The sequence below is a fragment of the Lemur catta genome, chromosome 3 (genome assembly GCF_020740605.2).
Source record: "Lemur catta isolate mLemCat1 chromosome 3, mLemCat1.pri, whole genome shotgun sequence".
In the NCBI taxonomy this organism is placed as follows: Eukaryota; Metazoa; Chordata; class Mammalia; order Primates; family Lemuridae; genus Lemur; species Lemur catta.
This window is the reverse complement of record NC_059130.1, coordinates 100,775,399-100,794,024: the sequence shown is the minus strand read 5'-3', so window position 1 is coordinate 100,794,024 and position 18,626 is coordinate 100,775,399. Positions and strand designations below refer to the sequence as shown.

Genomic DNA, 18,626 nt, shown 5'->3' with positions numbered 1-18,626 from the left:
TAAATGTTTTGGCTGAAAGAATAAAGTACAGTTGACCCTTGAACACTGTATTGTACCTTTTTAACTGGTGGACAGAGGGCTCCTCATTCTGCTAACTAGAAACTGCTTCTTGGCTTGTTGTCCTATGTTCTCCAACTCAAAGTCCTAACCGAAAGCCCTAAGGAAGCTGGGCCTGCCGGGTTGACCATGCTACCTTGGAGCGGGTGCTGTCCCCTGGGCTCTTGGCTGCTAAGGTGAAGGCATCCAAGAAATCAAGATCTTTCTTTTCTGAAGTGACTGGTGATTTGCTGACCAGGAGTGCTTGTCATGGGACCAGAGAGAGAATGCATCATTCATCAGGGTCCATTCCCGTGGTGCCTTCCGGCTGCACAGGGAGGAAGGGCAATTGGGTGTGTGGTGTTGGATGAAGGAACGGACTGCTGCGACTAAGGTGACCCTAGTGTTATCTGTCCCAGGAAAAGACGGGATGCAAGAAGCGATCTGAGGTGGGAGAAGGGAGAGCTACCTGATGTGAATCTCAGGACACTTTCCGCGACAGAAGTGGAGAACTGAATCTGTGGGTCAGCCGGGACTGGAATACAGCCCTTTTGCAGGTGACCGCGTATCGCGACGCCCTGGGGGGATCGCGTGCAGCCCCCCAGAACCGTTTGCCCCGGGATGGCCGCCTCGGGCAGACGGAGCAGAGTGGGCCAGCGGGCGCGTGCCCGACACGTCCTCCGGGCACTGCCCCCTCGGGCGCGCGCCCGTGCCCGCCGCACGCCGCCCCCCGCCCCCCGCCCCCCGCCGGGCCCGGTGGACCCCGCGCCGGGACCGCGCACGCCCCTCCGCCAGCCGGTACCCCTGGCCGCGCGCACCCCCGCGCCCCCTCCCCGCTCGGCGGGCGCGCGCGCTGGCTCCCGCTCCCGCTCCCGCTGGCGGCGGCGGCGGCGGCGGGGATTGTTTTTGTTGTCGCTGAGGCCGGAAGAGCCGCGGGAGCCGGGTCCCTGTCCCCGAGCCGGGTGCCGCCGCCGCCCCCTGCCCAGCGCCCGCGTCTCCGCGGCGCCCCGCCCAGCGCCAATATTCCGGAGAGCCAGCGTTACGCGGCGGCGGCGGCGGGGCCCGGAGCGGGAGGCGCCGGGGACCGGGGCGAGGCGGCCCCCGCCGCCGCCATGGAGGCGCTGGGACCCGGTGAGGAGCGCGCTCGGGCCGGGGCCAGACCCGGGGCCAGCGACGGGCGGGCGGGCGGGACCGTAGCTGCCCGTCTCCCCGCCGGTCCGCGCGTCCCCGGGCTCGGGCTGCCAGGCCTCGGGAAAGGGGACTGTGCCCCACTGCGCAGGGTGGAGGGAGCTGACCTGGGCCTTGGGGGGCGGTGACCGCGCCCCAGCCTGGAGCCTTGGGCCGAACCTCGAGGTCTGAGGGAGGGAGGCCCGGGAAGGTGACCCTTGCCCGCGGGTAAAGGCGAGACTTGATACAATCTCGGGGAGGTGATCTGTGATCTGGGGTCGCGGTGAGGGTAGTTTGGGCCTCAGAAGGGGGACCATCTGTGCCCGGTGTGTGGGGAGGCCTGGCCCAGCCCGGGAAGGGCCCCCCCACCTACTACCAGCAGTAGTCTTGGTTTTGGACCGCACCCCTGTTTTTCTTTGCACTGGCAAACAGTCGAGAGCCTTCAGATAAGGAAGAAGAACTTCTCCCAAAGGGACAAAATGCCCACCCTTTCTCAAAGGCGCTGAAGTTTTGAAGAACAAGATCCTATGCCTCCATCTGTCTGTCAGTCTGCGCGTCAGTTCCAGAGTGGTCTGGGGTAGCCTTTGGGTGACACAGGCGTTACCAGTCCGTCGGCTCCAGCACAGGCTTTACTGCCCCGAGTTCTCTCTAATTGGGTTATGAGCGGTTGTGAGGATCAAGTGAAGGAGAAAGTGCTTTGGAAACTGTAGTTTGCTGTGGATATGGATGGCCTCTGGATATCTCCCTCACTCCGCCCAAACCAGAGGAACCGCTCCAGGCTGGAACAAATGCTCTGAGTATTGGAGCCTCTTGCTCTCACCTCAAACCCCAACAGGTTTCTAATGCCTTGGCTAAGTAGGGCAGGGTTTAGGGGTTGTGGTGGAATTAACTTTAATATTCAACCATATCTACTTAAGTTGTAGAGTATTTCATTCTTTTAGTGCATAGAAAATTAGGTTTAATATTTGAGTTTGGAAACTGCAGATTTGTTCTCTTAGAACTTGTTTGCATAGCTGGGTGATTAAACCCCACCTTAATTTGCTGCTTAAAGTATTGTTTAAAGGCTCTCATAATCAAATTTCGTATGCCTTTTAAAAATAAGTTGGTTTGTCACATTAATATTATTTGATAAACCTCAGTGTATTATGTTAGTTTACTTCAGGTATGTCCCCTGGCTAAAGGCATGGTCAGGTCTTTCGGAATGTAACAGACTTCTATTCAAATCCAATCTAGTAATTTAATAGTTGTATGACCCTGGGCAAATTACTTAATTCCTTTGAACTTTCATTTTCTCATCTATAAATTGCGGGTAATTATAATTATGTGTTGCAAGATTGTTGTGAGACTGAAATGAAACAATATATGTGAGAAGTCTTCTTGTAGAGACTAGTGCATTATAGATGTTCAACAAATGTTTCTTCCCTCCTCTGGTGAGTAATTCATAATTGAAACAACTGTTGCATCTATGAGCTGATATCAAAAGAAACTGTGTAACTATGTGCACAAGTTGTATTTCATGGAAAGGATCAACCTGGTGATGTTAGGAGTTAGCTGCCCAGGGACTCTTTTTTTGGCTTGATTTTAGCTTTTGTGGGTTGGAGGACTTATCAGTTCACCCAGGGTTATTCAGATTGCAGAAAATTAATTCTCACTAACCACAGTTATAAGACACTAGTGAATAAGCAAAAATGTCACATAGATCTTTTCTGTTGAGTGGAATATTTCCCTGTTTGCTATCTACCAAACTCCTTTTTTGGTGTTGCAGTACCTTGGAAACCCAATTAATAACAAGAAGCTGCTTGCTAAGCACAGAATCAGAACAAGGGAATTGATAGCCTTGTGGGATATTTCATCCAGGCTGTTTTAGAACCTAGAGAATCATTCCTGCTTCTCTGTGAGAGCACACCTAGATCTAGTGCTCTGTGCCTTGCTCACTTAAACAATCATTGACGCCTTCTAGGCTTGTTCTGTCTGCTTCCACCCCGGTTCAGTTTCTGACAGTACTCAGAAATGAAATTAATTAGATTACCATTTATTTTGGTTGTACTGATTATAACTTTTATTTTTGCAGTACTTTATAGTTTATAAAGTGCTTTCATAACTGTTAGCTCATTTGATTCTCTGGGAGGTAGGCAGATATCTATCCCCATTTTAAAAATGAGAAAAGTGAGGTTCAGAGAGCATAAGTAACTTCATCAAAGTCTCAAAGCTGAGTGGTGAAATGAAGACCAGAGTCTGGTTCCTCTGACTCCTGATCTAATGCCCTCCTCTTCATTTAAAGGCTGACTTTATCCATTATATGTTAAGTCATATTTATTTCCCTTTCAGAGAATGTAATTTTCTGACTTTGTCACTAAATTTGGGTGATGCCCCTAATAAAAAACCCAGGGACCTTTGAGCACTTGCTGTAACATTTACAAGTGCAATCATAATAGCTAACATTTACTGGGTACTTACTATTGCAAGGCACTGTGGTAAAACTGTTATATATACCATTTCATGGAGTCTTCAAAATAGCCTTATGAGATAGATGCTACTATTATCACATATATCCCTATTTTATAGATAAGGAAACAGACTCAGAGAGGCCAAGAAACTGGCCCAATGTCATGCAGTTTGGAAGAGGTAAAACCAGGATTGAAACCCAGTAATGTGGTTTCTGAACCTTAGCCACTGTGCTTTATTGCTTCATTAAGTAGACAGTTTGCTAAATTCAAAGAAATTAGCTTTTTCCCAGCCTCCAGAACTGTGAGAAATAAATTTCTGTTGTTTAAGAAAAAGGAAGAAAGAAAAGAAAAAAGGAAAAAAGAAACCAGCTTTTGGAATGAAAAATTTTAGAATATAGTTTCTAAAGAAATCTAACAAGCGTACTAAAAGAAGTGATCACTTACCTTCTAACTTTTCTTTCTTGTTAAGGGAAGGAGATATACACAATATTTACTTTTTGCCATTTTTAATCCCTTTTCTTTCAATATGTCTGCCTCTGCCTTTGATATCAAGTATTTCAGAGAAGTATAGATACCACAGGATTGTGAAGTATATTGGGGGGAAAGAGCACTGGACTGGGAGTTAGGAGACTTGGATTCTAGTCACTATTTAAACTTAAAGTCATGTTCTTAGGCAAGTCGTTTGATCCAACTTTCTCTTTCCAAATTTCTATTATAAAGCTGTATTTCTTCCAACTTTATGATATAGTGTTTGCTTACATGTACCTTGCAATGTGGGGGCTTACTTATCTATATGATTTAATTGGGTTAATTAAGAATGCCTATTGCCTCTGACATTATTTACTATTTACTTCTTACCTTGTTTATAATTGTCTTATCACACACACAGTAGAAACCCTTGTCAACTTTTGTGTATTAGGGACAACTAGGTTTTGTTTAGTTTCTATTTGGAATTATTGATACTGTTCAGTTCAACATTTATGGAATTCTTACAACATGCTGGTTGTTGACTTAAGTATTGAGAAGATCATTAACTGGAGGTCCATTTCTTCTAAGAGTTTACAGCCTAATGGAGGAGACAGAGTAATTTGACAAGTGGTTTCTCATACTTGTGCTAAGTGCTCCCCTATACAGAGAGTCTTAGGAACATAGAGGATGGATCCTTCAGTCTGGAATAATCAGGAAAGCCTTTCCAAGGAGGGCACAACCGAACTCAATTTTGAAGGATAAGTAAAATCTAGGGGAAGAATGAACAGTTAATTGAATATGTAAAAAGATTTTTGCATATACATTGTCAAATCAATGTATATGATGATTTGACAACACAAATTTCATGGAAGTATTTTTTTCTGATTTTCCTAAGTGATGTTGGAATAGAATAGCTTCTTGCTTCAAAGTTTTCTCCCCTTATTGAAGTGTCTTTGTTCTCAGTGAAATGCCATTGCAGTAAGAGAACTTGTTGTAACTTTCCATTGTAACCACAGCCCACTTTGCTCAACACCTATTCATAGCAGCAAAGATGTTTATTTTTTAGGCCAGTGTCCACTTGATATTAACATCAAACGGGAGCAAGATTTTCTCTAGACAAGCATCTCTCAGACTGTGTTCCACAAAATACTTTTTTGCTGAATATTAATAGATGTTCACTTTTGAGAGAGAGAGAAAGAGAATTCTGTGGAAAAATAAGTTGGGTAAATGATGAGTTAAAGTTAAACAGGTTTATTTATTACATTACTTTTTAGAGAATTTAATATGATAATATACCTTGAAATTTTAAGAGGGTAGAGAATGTGCAAGGTTTCCTTAACTTATGGAATCCTTTCTTTTTGTGGACTATCTTGTGAATGATCAATGAAATAGTTTAGAAAGACCACTCTGTCTAGACCAGGGCTTCTCAACCTCAGCACTATTGACAGTTTGGACTGGATGATTCTTGGGGGTGGGGTGGGGTGCTGTCCTGTGCATTGTAGAATGCTTAGCTATATCCTGGCTCCTACCCACTAGGTGCCAGTAGCACTCCTCATGTTGTAACAACCAAAAATGTCTCCAGACATTTCCCAAATATTTCCTAGGGAACAAAATCTCCCTCAGGTTGAGAACCACTGGTCTAGACTGTAGATTCCTTCAGAATAGGGGTTCTGTCTTCTTCCTGAGTCCATAATACAGATTAGCCATGTAATAATTGAATAAATGAGTAAATCTCTGTTTAATAAACTAGACCTTATGATCAGGAGATCTCAGATTATTCAGATTCTAAAAATATCAGACTATAGACAAGAAGGTTTAGCACTATTGGTATTATTTCACTATCAAAGTTAGCAAATAAATTGATAGATAGAGCTATGTTTAATCTTCTGTCTGTACAACCTATAGTAATGCAGGCTACTTTGTGGGAGATTAATGGATCATCTCCAACTCTGAGGATGATGGCCCCCAGACTTTAGAGGGTTTTTTAAAAAATACACGTGATTTTGTAAGCCTAGCTATATGCTCATGAAAGGTTCTATGCAGTAGCCTATGTCTGAGAGTAGTTGATCATGCTATCTAATTTTGATGTCCCCATATTCAAAGTAGTAGCACCATGGCAAAATATTTAGAAATCCAGAAAAACTTAAGTCAAAAGACACCCAAACTCTTTATATCAGAGTACATTCAGTGATAATAAATTCTCAGTAATTGCACCTATCATTATCACCATCATCATCATCATCATGAACAAATAGCATAGCAAATGTCTTTCACTCTCTTTAGGACCTCCAACCAGCCTGTTTCAGCCACCTCGTCGTCCTGGCCTTGGAACTGTTGGAAAACCAATTCGACTGTTAGCCAATCATTTTCAGGTTCAGATTCCTAAAATAGATGTGTATCACTATGATGTGGACATTAAACCAGAAAAACGGCCCCGCAGAGTCAACAGGTAAGGATTAGAAAGAGTAGACTTCTGTATATTTGAGTGCATAAAATTTATTTTTTTGTGTATCATATCGTTCTCTAAATTCACCCAACATGTAGGCATTGTTTTCCTTTAAGATGATGGGTTTCATAAGAGCAAATTTGCTGTCTCATATTGGTTATCCACTGCAGGTTCTAGCAGACTGCTGTAGATATCATTGGTCAATTAGTAAATGCTTATTTAATGAAAAAGAAAGGTCACTCTTTCATTGACCAAGTGTAGCAGAAATTTATAAAAATAAGTGAAGACATTAGTGTCTATAGGAAATAGAACTATCTATTCACATTTTATTTTTATTTGTTTATTTATATGAGACGGGGTCTTGCCATGTTGCTCAGGCTGATCATGAATTAAATTTTATTATTGAGTGTTGGTTTGCAAGCTGAGAAATATGTAAGTGTAAAGACAGAAAAATCATCTTGGCATATTGAAAAAAGTAAGCACAGAGAGAACCTCTAGTTATTGCTAGCATTACCCAAGAGGGGTCTTGATGAGATGATAGAAGTATTTTGGTCTGCAGAGAGGAAATTTACCTGGTATGAACATAGCCCTATAGCAAATAGTATTACACTGTGCTGAACATACATCCACTTTCCTTTCCTTGATTTCCTTGTGGTGATACTCAAGCAATCTTTGATATTAAGATTCTTGCTTTCCTAAGAAAATTATTGCTATCAAGTGAAATATTTTGAGCTGTTTGATTTTTTTTTTCTCATTATAGATCCATGATTTGGCTCTCTGGTATAGTTCAGTCTCATGTAAAGCCCATAATTGTTTGGCTGTTGTATAACTGAGATCAAAAGTAGTAATGGCTAAAATTGATCCATTCAAGAAATATTTTATTGAGTGTTTATTATGTGCCAGGTATTGTTCTATGCTCTGGGAATTTAACATGAACAAAACAGACAGAAGTTTATATCTTTGAAGAGCTTATATTCTAATGGGGAAGACCAAAAGTAAGTGTAATGAAGAAAAATAAAGTAGAGGTGGAAGATAGGGAATGGGGATGGGGGTAAGCCACTGATATATCTGTGTAGTATAGCTAGGAAAAAATCTCACTGACACTGAAAAGTGACATTTGACCTAGAGGAGGTGAGGGATATCTAGATGAAGAGTATCCCAGGCTGAGTCAGTAGCTTGGTGTATTCAAGGAACAGCAGATAGTTCTGTATTGCTGGAGCAAGCGAATGAGGGGGAGAGTGACAGAGATGAGGTTAGAGAAACTCCAGAACACCTCTCTCATGCACTCTTACAGGCTGTCATAGCACTTCAGCATTTACTCTGGCTGGATAAATCTTGAATAGACTTGTAACATGACTAACTTAGATTTTTAATGGATTTCTCTGACTGCTGTGTTGAAAATAGACCCTAGTGGGTAAGGGTAAAAAGCAGGGAAATCAATTAGGAGGCACTTGTAATGATTCAGGTGAAAAGTGATGGTGCTTTAAACTTGGGTAGTATAAGTGATAGTGATGAGAAGTGGTCAGATTCAACAAATGTTTTGGCGGTATTGTCAATAAGATTTGCTGATGGATTGAACGTGGGGTGTAAAAGAAAGAAATGAGTCACGATTAATTCCAGGGCTTTTGTCCTGAGCAAGTGGAAAAAAGAAGTTGCCATTTATCAGATGGGGAAAACTATGAGAGAAGCAGAAGCAGGGGGTGGCAAATTAGAAGACCCATGGATTTTGGACATGTCAGGGTTGAGATGTCTATTAGAATTGCTAGTGGAGAGTTGAGCAGGAAGTTGAATACAGCATATGAGGTTGGATTCAGAGGAGAGAGCCAGGCTGGAGACAAACATTTGAGAATCATAAGCATATTGATGGTAAAGCCATGGGACTGGATGAGATTGTGCTAGTAATGAGTGTGATTAGGGAAAATAAGACTCTGAGACTGAGCCTTGAGACACTCCAACATTTAAAGATTGAGGAGATGAGGAAGTATCAGGAGAGAAACTGGCACTGTGAGGCCACTGGGATAGGAGAAAACCAGAGTGGTGCCCCAGAGACAAGGGAAGAAGATGGGGTTGTTTTTGTTTTTGTTTTGAGACAGGGTCTCACTCTGTGGCCCAGGCTAGAGGGCAGTGGTCTCATCATAGCTCACTGCAATCTCAGACGCCTGGGCTCAAGCGATCCTCCTGCCTTAGCCTCCCAAGTAGCTGGGATACAGGCACTCACCACCACACTCGGCTATTTTTTTTAGTTTTATAGAGACAGAGGTCTCATTATTGCCCAAGCTGGTCTTGAGCTCTTGGCCTCAAGCAATCCTCCTGCCTCAACCTCCTAAAGTGCTAGAATTATAGGTATGAGCCACCACGCCCGGCCATAGATGTTTTACGTTGGAAGAATGTGTCATCTAATGTTCAAGGAGCATTGAATTTAGCAATTGGAGCTCATTGGGGACCTTGATAAGAGCAGTTTTGGTGGAGGAAAAGCCTTACTTGAGAAAGTTCAAGAGAGAAAGGGGAAGAATAATTAGAGAAAACTCCTTCAAGGGATTTTGATGCAAAAGGGAGCAGAGAAATGGGATGTTGAGACAAGGAGAAAGTGAGGTCAAGAAAGTTTAATTTTCTTTAAGATGAGAGACATTATGCCATATTTATATGCTGAAAGAAATAATCCAGTAAAGAGGAAAAATTTGGTGATTCAGGGTACAGGGAAATTCCTGGAATGACATCTGTGAGCAGATCAGAGTAGGTTTATTGTGGGACAATAAATACACATAAATACTCTATGCATATTTATTCACTTACAACAACCACCTTTTGAAGGAACCATTAATACTTCATAATTTTACAAATGAAGCAACAGACTATGAAAGATTAAGTGACTTGTCCAAAGTCATACAACTCTGCCACTTAATCATTGTGTGACCAAGGATACTTAATTGTTGCCCATTCTGAATTTTTCTTTTTCTTTTTCTTTTTCTTTAATTAGAGGACCATAATCATTGCTCTACTTGTCTCATAAGGTTGTTGTGAAGATTAAAAATTAGAATAGAGGTGAAAGTATCTCTTCACTGTAAAATTTATTTAAGAATGTAAGATGGGAGATTAACCTTTTCTAGTATGAAAAGGTTAGCTTTTTAAAATGAGGAAGGTGTGATACCAGATTTCTCCATCGATTTGTTTTCAACCACATGATTTGGTTTGTAAAAGTGATTTTCCCACAGATTTTCCTTGTAGTAATATTAATGCATTAGGTAGTTGTGATAGATTTTGACTTTTAAGATATAGTTCCCACACATGGAACTCACTAACACTGATAAGTCAAAGCACCTAACTTTTCATTGACTCTAGCATTCAAGCATCTCACAGACCTTGTGCATGTCTTAAACTGTAGACTCTAGTTTCCTTGCTACTGCCATTTATTTCAGGGCCTGCATGCAGTGTGATCTGGCATATCTGCGAGAGCACTTAAGTAAAGCTATGCATGCTTAATTGAGAGAAAGGCTTTCATTCTAAAAACAAAGGAACTATACTGGTAATTTTCTTTTTTTGGAATGAGAATATTTTACAACATTCCCTTGTCTACACTGCTTGGGAATACTTTGGGATAAAACAAGAGAGAGTGCAGAGTAATAAATCACCAGCATTAGGCAAAGGGGTTGACTTATTTGTTTGTGTGTTACATTTATTAATCCTCAGATTTCTGAATTCCTGCCTAGTGTCTTTCCCAAAACCAGTATACTTTGAATAAGGATGTTGATTTGATAGCAAACTTACCATCATTCAGTGGTGAACATCCATGTCAAAGTTAAATACCCAAGATAAGTTATTCTTACAAGGTTGTGTTTATCATAGGAGAAGATTTTGGAAAGAGTAGTTTGGGAGGATGCTATAAATGCATCCATAATGTCATTATGCTGTTTCATTTTATTCTCCCTTTCTGTTACCATCTTGTAGTTGCTTTACCTTTCTTTAATTTCTTATTTTAATTACTTGAATCAATTGTAACCTTAACTCTTACTTTTTCCAATTGAACCGAATTTAAGTGATTAAGGTATGGTGACGTTTTCCTTATTGTCCACCATTTCTGAAAGCTAACTGCCATTATCTCCATTACTGTGAAGGGAGGTAGTAGATACAATGGTGCGGCACTTCAAGATGCAAATATTTGGTGATCGGCAGCCTGGCTATGATGGCAAAAGGAACATGTATACAGCACATCCACTTCCAATTGGACGGGATAGGGTAAGTGTTAACAGCAAAAAATACTTAGGTCATTTAGTAAAAATTGCATACGATAAAAATATTTTCCTTTCTTCCCAACACAAAGAAAACATAAATGTTTGAGGTGGTGGATATTTCAGTTACCCTGATCTGATCATTACACCTTGTATGCAGATATTAAAATATCACATGTCCTCCCAGAATATATGCAACAATTATGTATCAATAAAAAATCTAAAAATGTTTCCTTTTTAATAATACTTCAATTCTTAGAGTTGTTTTTGTAATGATGATAGTATTCTCTTGTCTCTTAGTTATTTGACAATTGAAGATGAAATGAGCATTAGAATTTAGGTAGATTATGTTATCTTTATATATATTTCAAATTTCTCACATTAACAGTGTACTTTTTTTTCCCACCGAGATTGCCTTAATTTTGGAGACAATGTACTTTAACAAAAGTACTACCTGAATCTGAACAATGAGTTTTTGTAGATTATAGAAAATTATATAATACCCACTTATGAAAATGACTCATAATACCACAATACTGTTTAAACATATATTTTTAAAATTAAAAAAGTAATATATGAATATATGCTCATTATAAACTTATTCAGAAAATCTAGAAATGCTTTTCAAAGGAAACTACTATAATAGTTTGGTATGTATCTTTAAAAATATTTTATGTGTATCAGCATTAGCTCCTTATACATGTGTTTGTATACAGTACTCGGAAAAGTGTAAAGTTTTGGAGACAGATAGTGATGATGGATGCATAACAGTGTGGATGTACTTAATGCTACTGAACTGTACAAATTTGTTGTTGTTGTTGTTATTGTTGGAAACAGGGTCTTGCTCTGTCACCCAGGCTGGAGTGCAGTGGCGCAATCATAGCTCACTACAGCCTCCAATTCCTGGGCTCAAGCGATCCTCTTGCCTCAGCCTCCTGAGTAGCTGGGACTACAGGCATGTGCCATTATGCCCAGCTAATTAAAAAAAAATTTTTTTTAGAGGCAGGGTCTTGCTGTGTTGCCCAGGCTGGTTGCAAACTCCTGGCCTCAAGCAATCCTGCTATGTCAGCCTTCCAAAGTGTTGGGGTTATAGGCATGAGCCACTGTACCTGGCCCCTGAAATGTATGTTTAAACATGATTGAAATAGTAAATTTTATATTGTATATAATTTACTATAATAAACAATTTGAATTTGAATAAAAACCAATAAGGTAGATCTAAATCTGTAGAAATAGAAGATCTTCCAGACATCTCCCATATTGTTGAATGAAAAAGCTAATCATAGAATGATATCCAAAAAATAAGAATATACATAAATATACATATATATAAATAAGAAATGCATAAAGGTGTCTTATGATAAGGAGTCAGAGTCATAGAAACAGAAAGTAGAATGATGGTTACCAGGGACTGGGGGCTGTAGGATGTGGGGAGTTATTGTTTAATGGATATAGGATTTCTATTTGGGGTGATGAGAAAGTTCTGGAGGTAGATGGTGGTGATGGTTGTACAACAATATGAATGTATTTAATGCCACTAAACCGAACATCTCAAACAGTATGCATTTGGCTATTCTAGGTATCTCACATAAGTTGAATTATACAATATTTGCCCTTTTATATCTGGCTTATTTCACTTAGCATAGTGTTTTCAAGGTTTATCCATGTTGTAGCATCTATGTTATTTTTTGTTATATAATATTCTTTACTCTGTATTAAATTATTCCTGTTGTTAGACACTTAAGCTGTTTCCAATGTTATACATTTACAAAAAAAGTTGAAATAAATGTTCTTATGCATATACCATATTGAATATTCTTGGGATCTTTTCCACAACCTTTATAAACATATATGTTTGTATGTATGCATTTTTTCCTTAGGTTGATATGGAGGTGACCCTTCCAGGTGAGGGTAAAGACCAAACCTTTAAAGTGTCTGTTCAGTGGGTGTCAGTTGTGAGCCTTCAGTTGCTTTTAGAAGCTTTGGCTGGGCACTTGAATGAAGTCCCAGATGACTCAGTACAAGCACTTGATGTTATCACAAGACACCTTCCCTCCATGAGGTTAGTACCTTGGTTTGGATTCTTTCCGACAAATGTCAGACTCCTTTGGTAGGTTGCATTGGAGCCATGAAAGGTTTCTGCATAAGTCTTAGTTCACATTTGATTTCAGTTCAGAGTAGAGAGTGAAATGAAAGACTCTTCAAGCTTTTATTTTAAAACATGCAAATTCTTATTTCTGCAGGTACACTCCAGTGGGCCGTTCATTTTTCTCACCCCCTGAAGGTTACTACCACCCTCTGGGAGGGGGCCGAGAGGTTTGGTTTGGCTTTCATCAGTCTGTGAGACCTGCTATGTGGAATATGATGCTCAATATTGATGGTAGGATGGAACACTCCTTATTAACTCTTTTGCTATGTGTTTTTTGTTTGTTTTGTTTTGTTTTTGGCCCTTCTTTTTCCCTTGAAGCTAAATATCCTTCTTCTCTGTTTGTTAGTATCTGCAACTGCTTTCTACCGGGCTCAGCCGATCATTGAGTTCATGTGCGAGGTTTTAGACATTCAGAATATCAACGAACAGACCAAACCTCTAACAGACTCCCAGCGTGTCAAGTTTACCAAAGAAATCAGAGGTAGGTATTTGCATTAATTAGTCTTGGAGAAGCAGCTCAGCATGCTGCAAGGAGCCTGGGCTTTGGAGTCACATGGACCTGGGCTTCTGTCTCCGCCAAGCCAGTTCTTCAGTAGGACCTTGGGCAAGTTCCTTAACCACTGTGAGGCTCAGTTTATTCATCTCCAAGGTAAAAATAATAATCTATGTCTTGTAGAGTTGTTGTGAGAATTAAACACAATTAGGTTTATAAAGCTTTCTAGCACAGTACTTGCCATATATCAGACACTCAGTAAATGCTACCCTTACCGACTTCCATTTTAATAAAATAGCAGAAGTTCATTTATTATCCTTTTGGAATTTCTTTTCTTCTTGACTTGTTATTAGCTATCTTCTCCCACTGGAAAGTAAGCTTCATGAGGGCTGTCTCCAGACCTGAGAATAGGCCATCAGAACATAGTTGATGCTTAATAAATATTTATTGAATGAATTAATAAATTAAGCTAAGTTGAGCATCTTAGATCATCTGGGTTCTAATTTATTCTGCTTAGCTCAGGCTTTTTGCCTATACATGATGAAATTGTCCCCATATTCTTTCAACTTTTATCCTGTATAATGTCATTCCTTTTTGAAGGCAACTTTTGAATCTGTTTTTATGGCTATGATTTTAGTTAATACTGATGTTTTGTCTATTTTTTTTTTTTTAACTTCAGCTCTGAAAGTTGAGGTGACCCACTGTGGACAGATGAAACGAAAATATCGAGTTTGTAATGTGACTAGACGGCCAGCCAGTCATCAAACGTATGTTAACCACGTACAAAATAACATGGTTTACATTTATGGTAACAGTGGAAGCTACTATAACCATTTGAGAAACTGGCTTCTCATACTATAATTTTCAAGATCCTTCAGAATCTTCGCTTTAACACCAAAGCTTTAAACCATGTTTTATATATTTTTGACAGAGATATTTGGATATCACTTTTGGATAAATGAAGTGTGTTACTTCAATCTGCTTTGAATAAATTCTTCAGTATGACCTCATGTACATACTACATGAATTTCTTAAGAGTCATAAAGTGATATTTCATGTATTGTTCATATCATACCATTGACTTCATTCCCTAGGGGGAAAAAATGTTACCAAAACCTTATGAAGTCACTATTGTGAATTATAGCATTTGTTTCAAGAACTGTGCTTTTTTCATTATTTAATTGTTCACATAGCCTTGTCTGAATAGTTAGACTTACAGGCCTATATAACCTTTGCTCAAAGATTTAGAACACATAGATTGAAATCTCACATAGATGATCCCCACTGCACTGTTACTTTCTGAGGCTATAACAGTTAAGAAAGCAAGATTCAGGCCGGGCGCAGTGGCTCACGCCTGTAGTCCTATCCCTCTGGGAGGCCGAGGCGGGTGGATCGCTCAAGGTCAGGAGTTCGAGACCAGCCTGAGCGAGACCCCGTCTCTACTAAAAATAGAAATAAAAATTATCTGGACAGCTAAAAATATATAAAGAAAAAATTAGCCGGGCATGGTGGCACATGCCTGTAGTCCCAGCTACTCGGGAGGCTGAGGCAGTAGGATCGCTTAAGCCCAGGAGTTTGAGGTTGCTGTGAGCTAAGCTGACACCACGGCACTCACTCTAGCCCAGGCAACAAAGTGAGACTCTGTCTCAAAAAAAAAAAAAAAAAAAGAAAGCAAGATTCAAGTTAGCATTGTGCTAAGTATTTGAGATACTTTTCCCACTGGAAGAGCCAAATAGAGGTTTTTTTTTTTTTTTTTAAAGTTAAGCTTTCATCTATTTATTCAACAAATGTCTTTAGGAGATTAAAAACAGACTAGACACCATTATTCTTTGTAAATAATACATATAACCATTTTTTTAAAAAACCAACTTTAATGTATTGAAACACTTTAATTAATAGCAAACCCACATCAGTACTCCTAAACTGTAAACAATGGGGACCTGAGGTGAAGGAAACACATTAAGGATCATACATAATAGAGAAAAACCCTTATACTTCCTTATTGCCTTTATAGGATCAACACATAATATTTAAGCAAAACTGAATCCTTATTAAGCAAACATTTTTGCATATGCTGCCTTCTCTTTTTCTTTCTGTGCTTTTATCTTCTGTTTGACTTTTAGCAACTCTGCCTGGATAGTGTTATCTTCTGGTGCTATCTCCTGAGCTTTCTTAAGATCGGCCAGTTGATCATATTTTTTTAATCCTTGCTGTCCTTGAGCTCTGCGGTACAAAACTTTGGTATTTGATGGGTCTCTTTCAAGAACCTCCAAACAACTGTCAGTTGCTCCCTGCCAATTTGACATCTTCAGTTTACAAGTACCAATATTCAGTACACAGCTTAACGCTATAGGTTGCAGCTTAGATCTGTCTGCTTTCTCAGTAACAGCCTGTGAACCATCCACATATCTTAAAACTTTTGCACATTTTTTAATAGCCATCTCCCAGTTCTGAGATTTGAAAAAATTATTTCCAATGTTTTTTAAGTCTTCTGTTATTAATAACATTTTATCTACATCTTTTAAGTCAATATCCACATCCTCAGGGAAATCTGGACTGCTGTCACCAGAGCCATCTTTTGGGAATATTCCCCAATGATCCCCTTCCTTCAGTTCTCCACATTCTTCAATAACACACAATGTGGCAGGTTTTTCACCTTTCACTTCTACATTTTCCAGTATCCTTGCCACACCTATTCCTTTAATTACTTGGCGAAGCACCACAAGTTTCCCATCCAAATGAGGAGGTGGAACTGTTGTGATAAAGAACTGAGAACCATTTGTATCTTGGCCTGCATTTGCCATGCTCAATAAACCCTCTTGGTCAGGCTTATAATAGAAATTCTCATCTTCAAATTTTTCACCATAAATACTTTCTCCACCTGTTCCATTCTGATTTAAGAAGTCTCTGCCTTGAATCATAAATTTCTTAATAATTCAATGGAAAGGGCATCCTTTGAAATGGAGAGGTTGCCCAGTTGTGGATCCAATGCCTTTTTCTCCTGTACATAGCACACAAAAATTTTCTGCAGTTTTGGGTACAATATCTGCAAACAATTCTAAGACAGTTCAACCAACTTGCTCCCCTCCAATGTCTACGTCAAAGAAGACTTGGGGATTACTGGGGTTGGAGGGCTTAGCTTGGGGTGCAACATCTTGACTTGTAGATGTGTTTGGAAGCAGGATCCGGACCTTAAATCATGCTCCCCAGTTAATACTAAATATTCTGGTACAGTCTCAACTTTATGTGTTTGGCATTGTTTCCTCCAGAGCCACATATATTTCTCCTGGTTTGGGGATCTGAAAATGTGACTCCAATAACTATGCCACACTCATTTCACAAAAAATTCTCTTAAGGGAACAAAACTCCTATGTGGATCATTCCAAGTCCTCATGTTAATTTAATCATCTAGAAGAAGCCTGCACAAGATTGTATTTGTACTGGTAGGTGTTAACTGACCTCCAGGGAGACTTTGCATTTTCTGGTTCTGCAGTGTCTTCTTGTTTTAAATTCTTTTTTTCAGTTTTAGAGATAGGATCTTGCTCTGTTGCTCAGGCTGGAGTGCAGTGGTGTAGTCATAGCTCACTGCATCCTTGAACTCCTGAGCTCAAGTGATCCTCTGGCTTCAGCCTTCTGAGTAGCTAGGACTCTAGGCATGTGCCACCATGCCTGGCTAATTTTTAAGTTTTTTTTTTTTTGTAGAGACAGGCAACTGTGTTGCCCAGGCTTAAATTCTTTTTTAAATATCAATTAAAATTTTTTCTTATCCTAGCATTAACAAACATGGAAAATTTCAATGGAATCATTGGTAAATTACTAACATGTGAAAATGGTCAAATAAAGATTGACCTTTACTTTTATTTTTATTTTTTGAGACAGAGTCTTGCTTTGTTGCCCAGGCTGGAGTGAGTGCCGTGGCATCAGCCTAGCTCACAGCAACCTCAAACTCCTGGGCTTAAGCGATCCTACTGCCTCAGCCTCCCGAGTAGCTGGGACTACAGGCATGCGCCACTATGCCCGGCTAATTTTTTCTATATAGATTTTTAGTTCGCCAGATAATTTCTTTCTATTTTTAGTAGAGACGGGGTCTTGCTCTTGCTCAGGCTGGTCTCGAACTCCTGACCTCGAGCAATCCACCCGCCTCGGCCTCCCAGAGTGCTAGGATTACAGGCGTGAGCCACTGCGCCCGGTCTATTTTTAAAGTAACTGATCAAGGAAATGTTAGTGGGTTTTATTTAATTGTTTAGAAAAAAAAGAACTTGAAGAAATTTCTAAAGAGACATTCTCTCCTATAGTTTTCCTTTGCAGCTAGAAAATGGTCAAGCTATGGAATGTACAGTAGCTCAATATTTTAAGCAAAAGTACAGTCTGCAGCTGAAATACCCCCATCTTCCCTGTCTCCAAGTGGGACAAGAACAAAAGCATACTTACTTGCCACTTGAGGTAAGCGAAACTAAATTTTCTTTTGCCAATCTGCCAGTCTCTTTAATGAATTTTGTGTGGTGGTTTTTTTGGAGTAGACTTCTAAACTAGTGGTGGATTTTAGTATTAATTTCTAAAATATTTTGGGCAGATAATTTCACTGTATCACCGAATTTCTTATTTTTCTGGAAACGGAGGATGTAACATACAGTTTGGCACAGGTTTAAGATATAGAAGCCCATCAGACAACCAAATTTCTCTTTGCCTCTTGGCAGGTCTGCAACATTGTGGCAGGACAGCGATGCATAAAGAAGCTCACAGACAATCAGACTTCCACGATGATCAAAGCCACTGCAAGATCTGCCCCTGACAGACAGGAAGAAATCAGTAGACTGGTCAGTAAGGCATGGTCTTCAAGATTAGCTAGCTTTAAGATAAAAAAAAGAAAAGAAAACTCCTGATGGGACACAGTTACTTTTTGGTTTTTATATATGCAGGCTTTCCTGTTCTTTAGGTGAAGAGCAACAGCATGGTGGGTGGACCTGATCCATACCTTAAAGAATTTGGTATTGTTGTACACAATGAAATGACAGAGCTCACAGGCAGGGTACTTCCAGCACCAATGCTGCAATACGGAGGCCGGGTAAGCTTTTTATTTTGTTCAGCAAGCTTCTTCCACCATCAGTCAAACACAGAATAATCTGGGATTTGTCTACTGAACCACACTAAATTTACTCATAATTTTGCTCATCATTGCCTTTTGTCTTTTGGC

The 18,626-nt window shown here is 40.0% G+C and overlaps 1 protein-coding gene and 1 pseudogene across 4 annotated transcripts in view; one reads left to right on the top strand and one right to left on the bottom strand.

The window, feature by feature from the left end:
- Nucleotides 1-364: 364 nt before the first annotated feature.
- AGO4 (argonaute RISC component 4) overlaps nt 365-18,626 on the top strand; it is a 38,810-nt gene continuing 20,548 nt past the window's right edge. For 3 of the 4 annotated variants that reach the window (XM_045548281.1, XM_045548280.1, XM_045548278.1), the window contains exons 1-10: nt 986-1,167; nt 6,402-6,567; nt 10,677-10,797; nt 12,671-12,852; nt 13,034-13,170; nt 13,286-13,420; nt 14,112-14,199; nt 17,728-17,875; nt 18,130-18,249; nt 18,369-18,497. In XM_045548281.1, the coding sequence (XP_045404237.1) occupies nt 1,149-1,167; nt 6,402-6,567; nt 10,677-10,797; nt 12,671-12,852; nt 13,034-13,170; nt 13,286-13,420; nt 14,112-14,199; nt 17,728-17,875; nt 18,130-18,249; nt 18,369-18,497 (1,245 nt within the window). In that variant the 5' untranslated portion in view covers nt 986-1,148. Of the gene's footprint in view, nt 594-985; nt 1,168-6,401; nt 6,568-10,676; nt 10,798-12,670; nt 12,853-13,033; nt 13,171-13,285; nt 13,421-14,111; nt 14,200-17,727; nt 17,876-18,129; nt 18,250-18,368; nt 18,498-18,626 lie in introns of those variants that run through there. The other variant, XM_045548279.1, reaches the window with a different exon arrangement.
- LOC123634152 lies at nt 15,484-17,255 on the bottom strand (annotated as a pseudogene).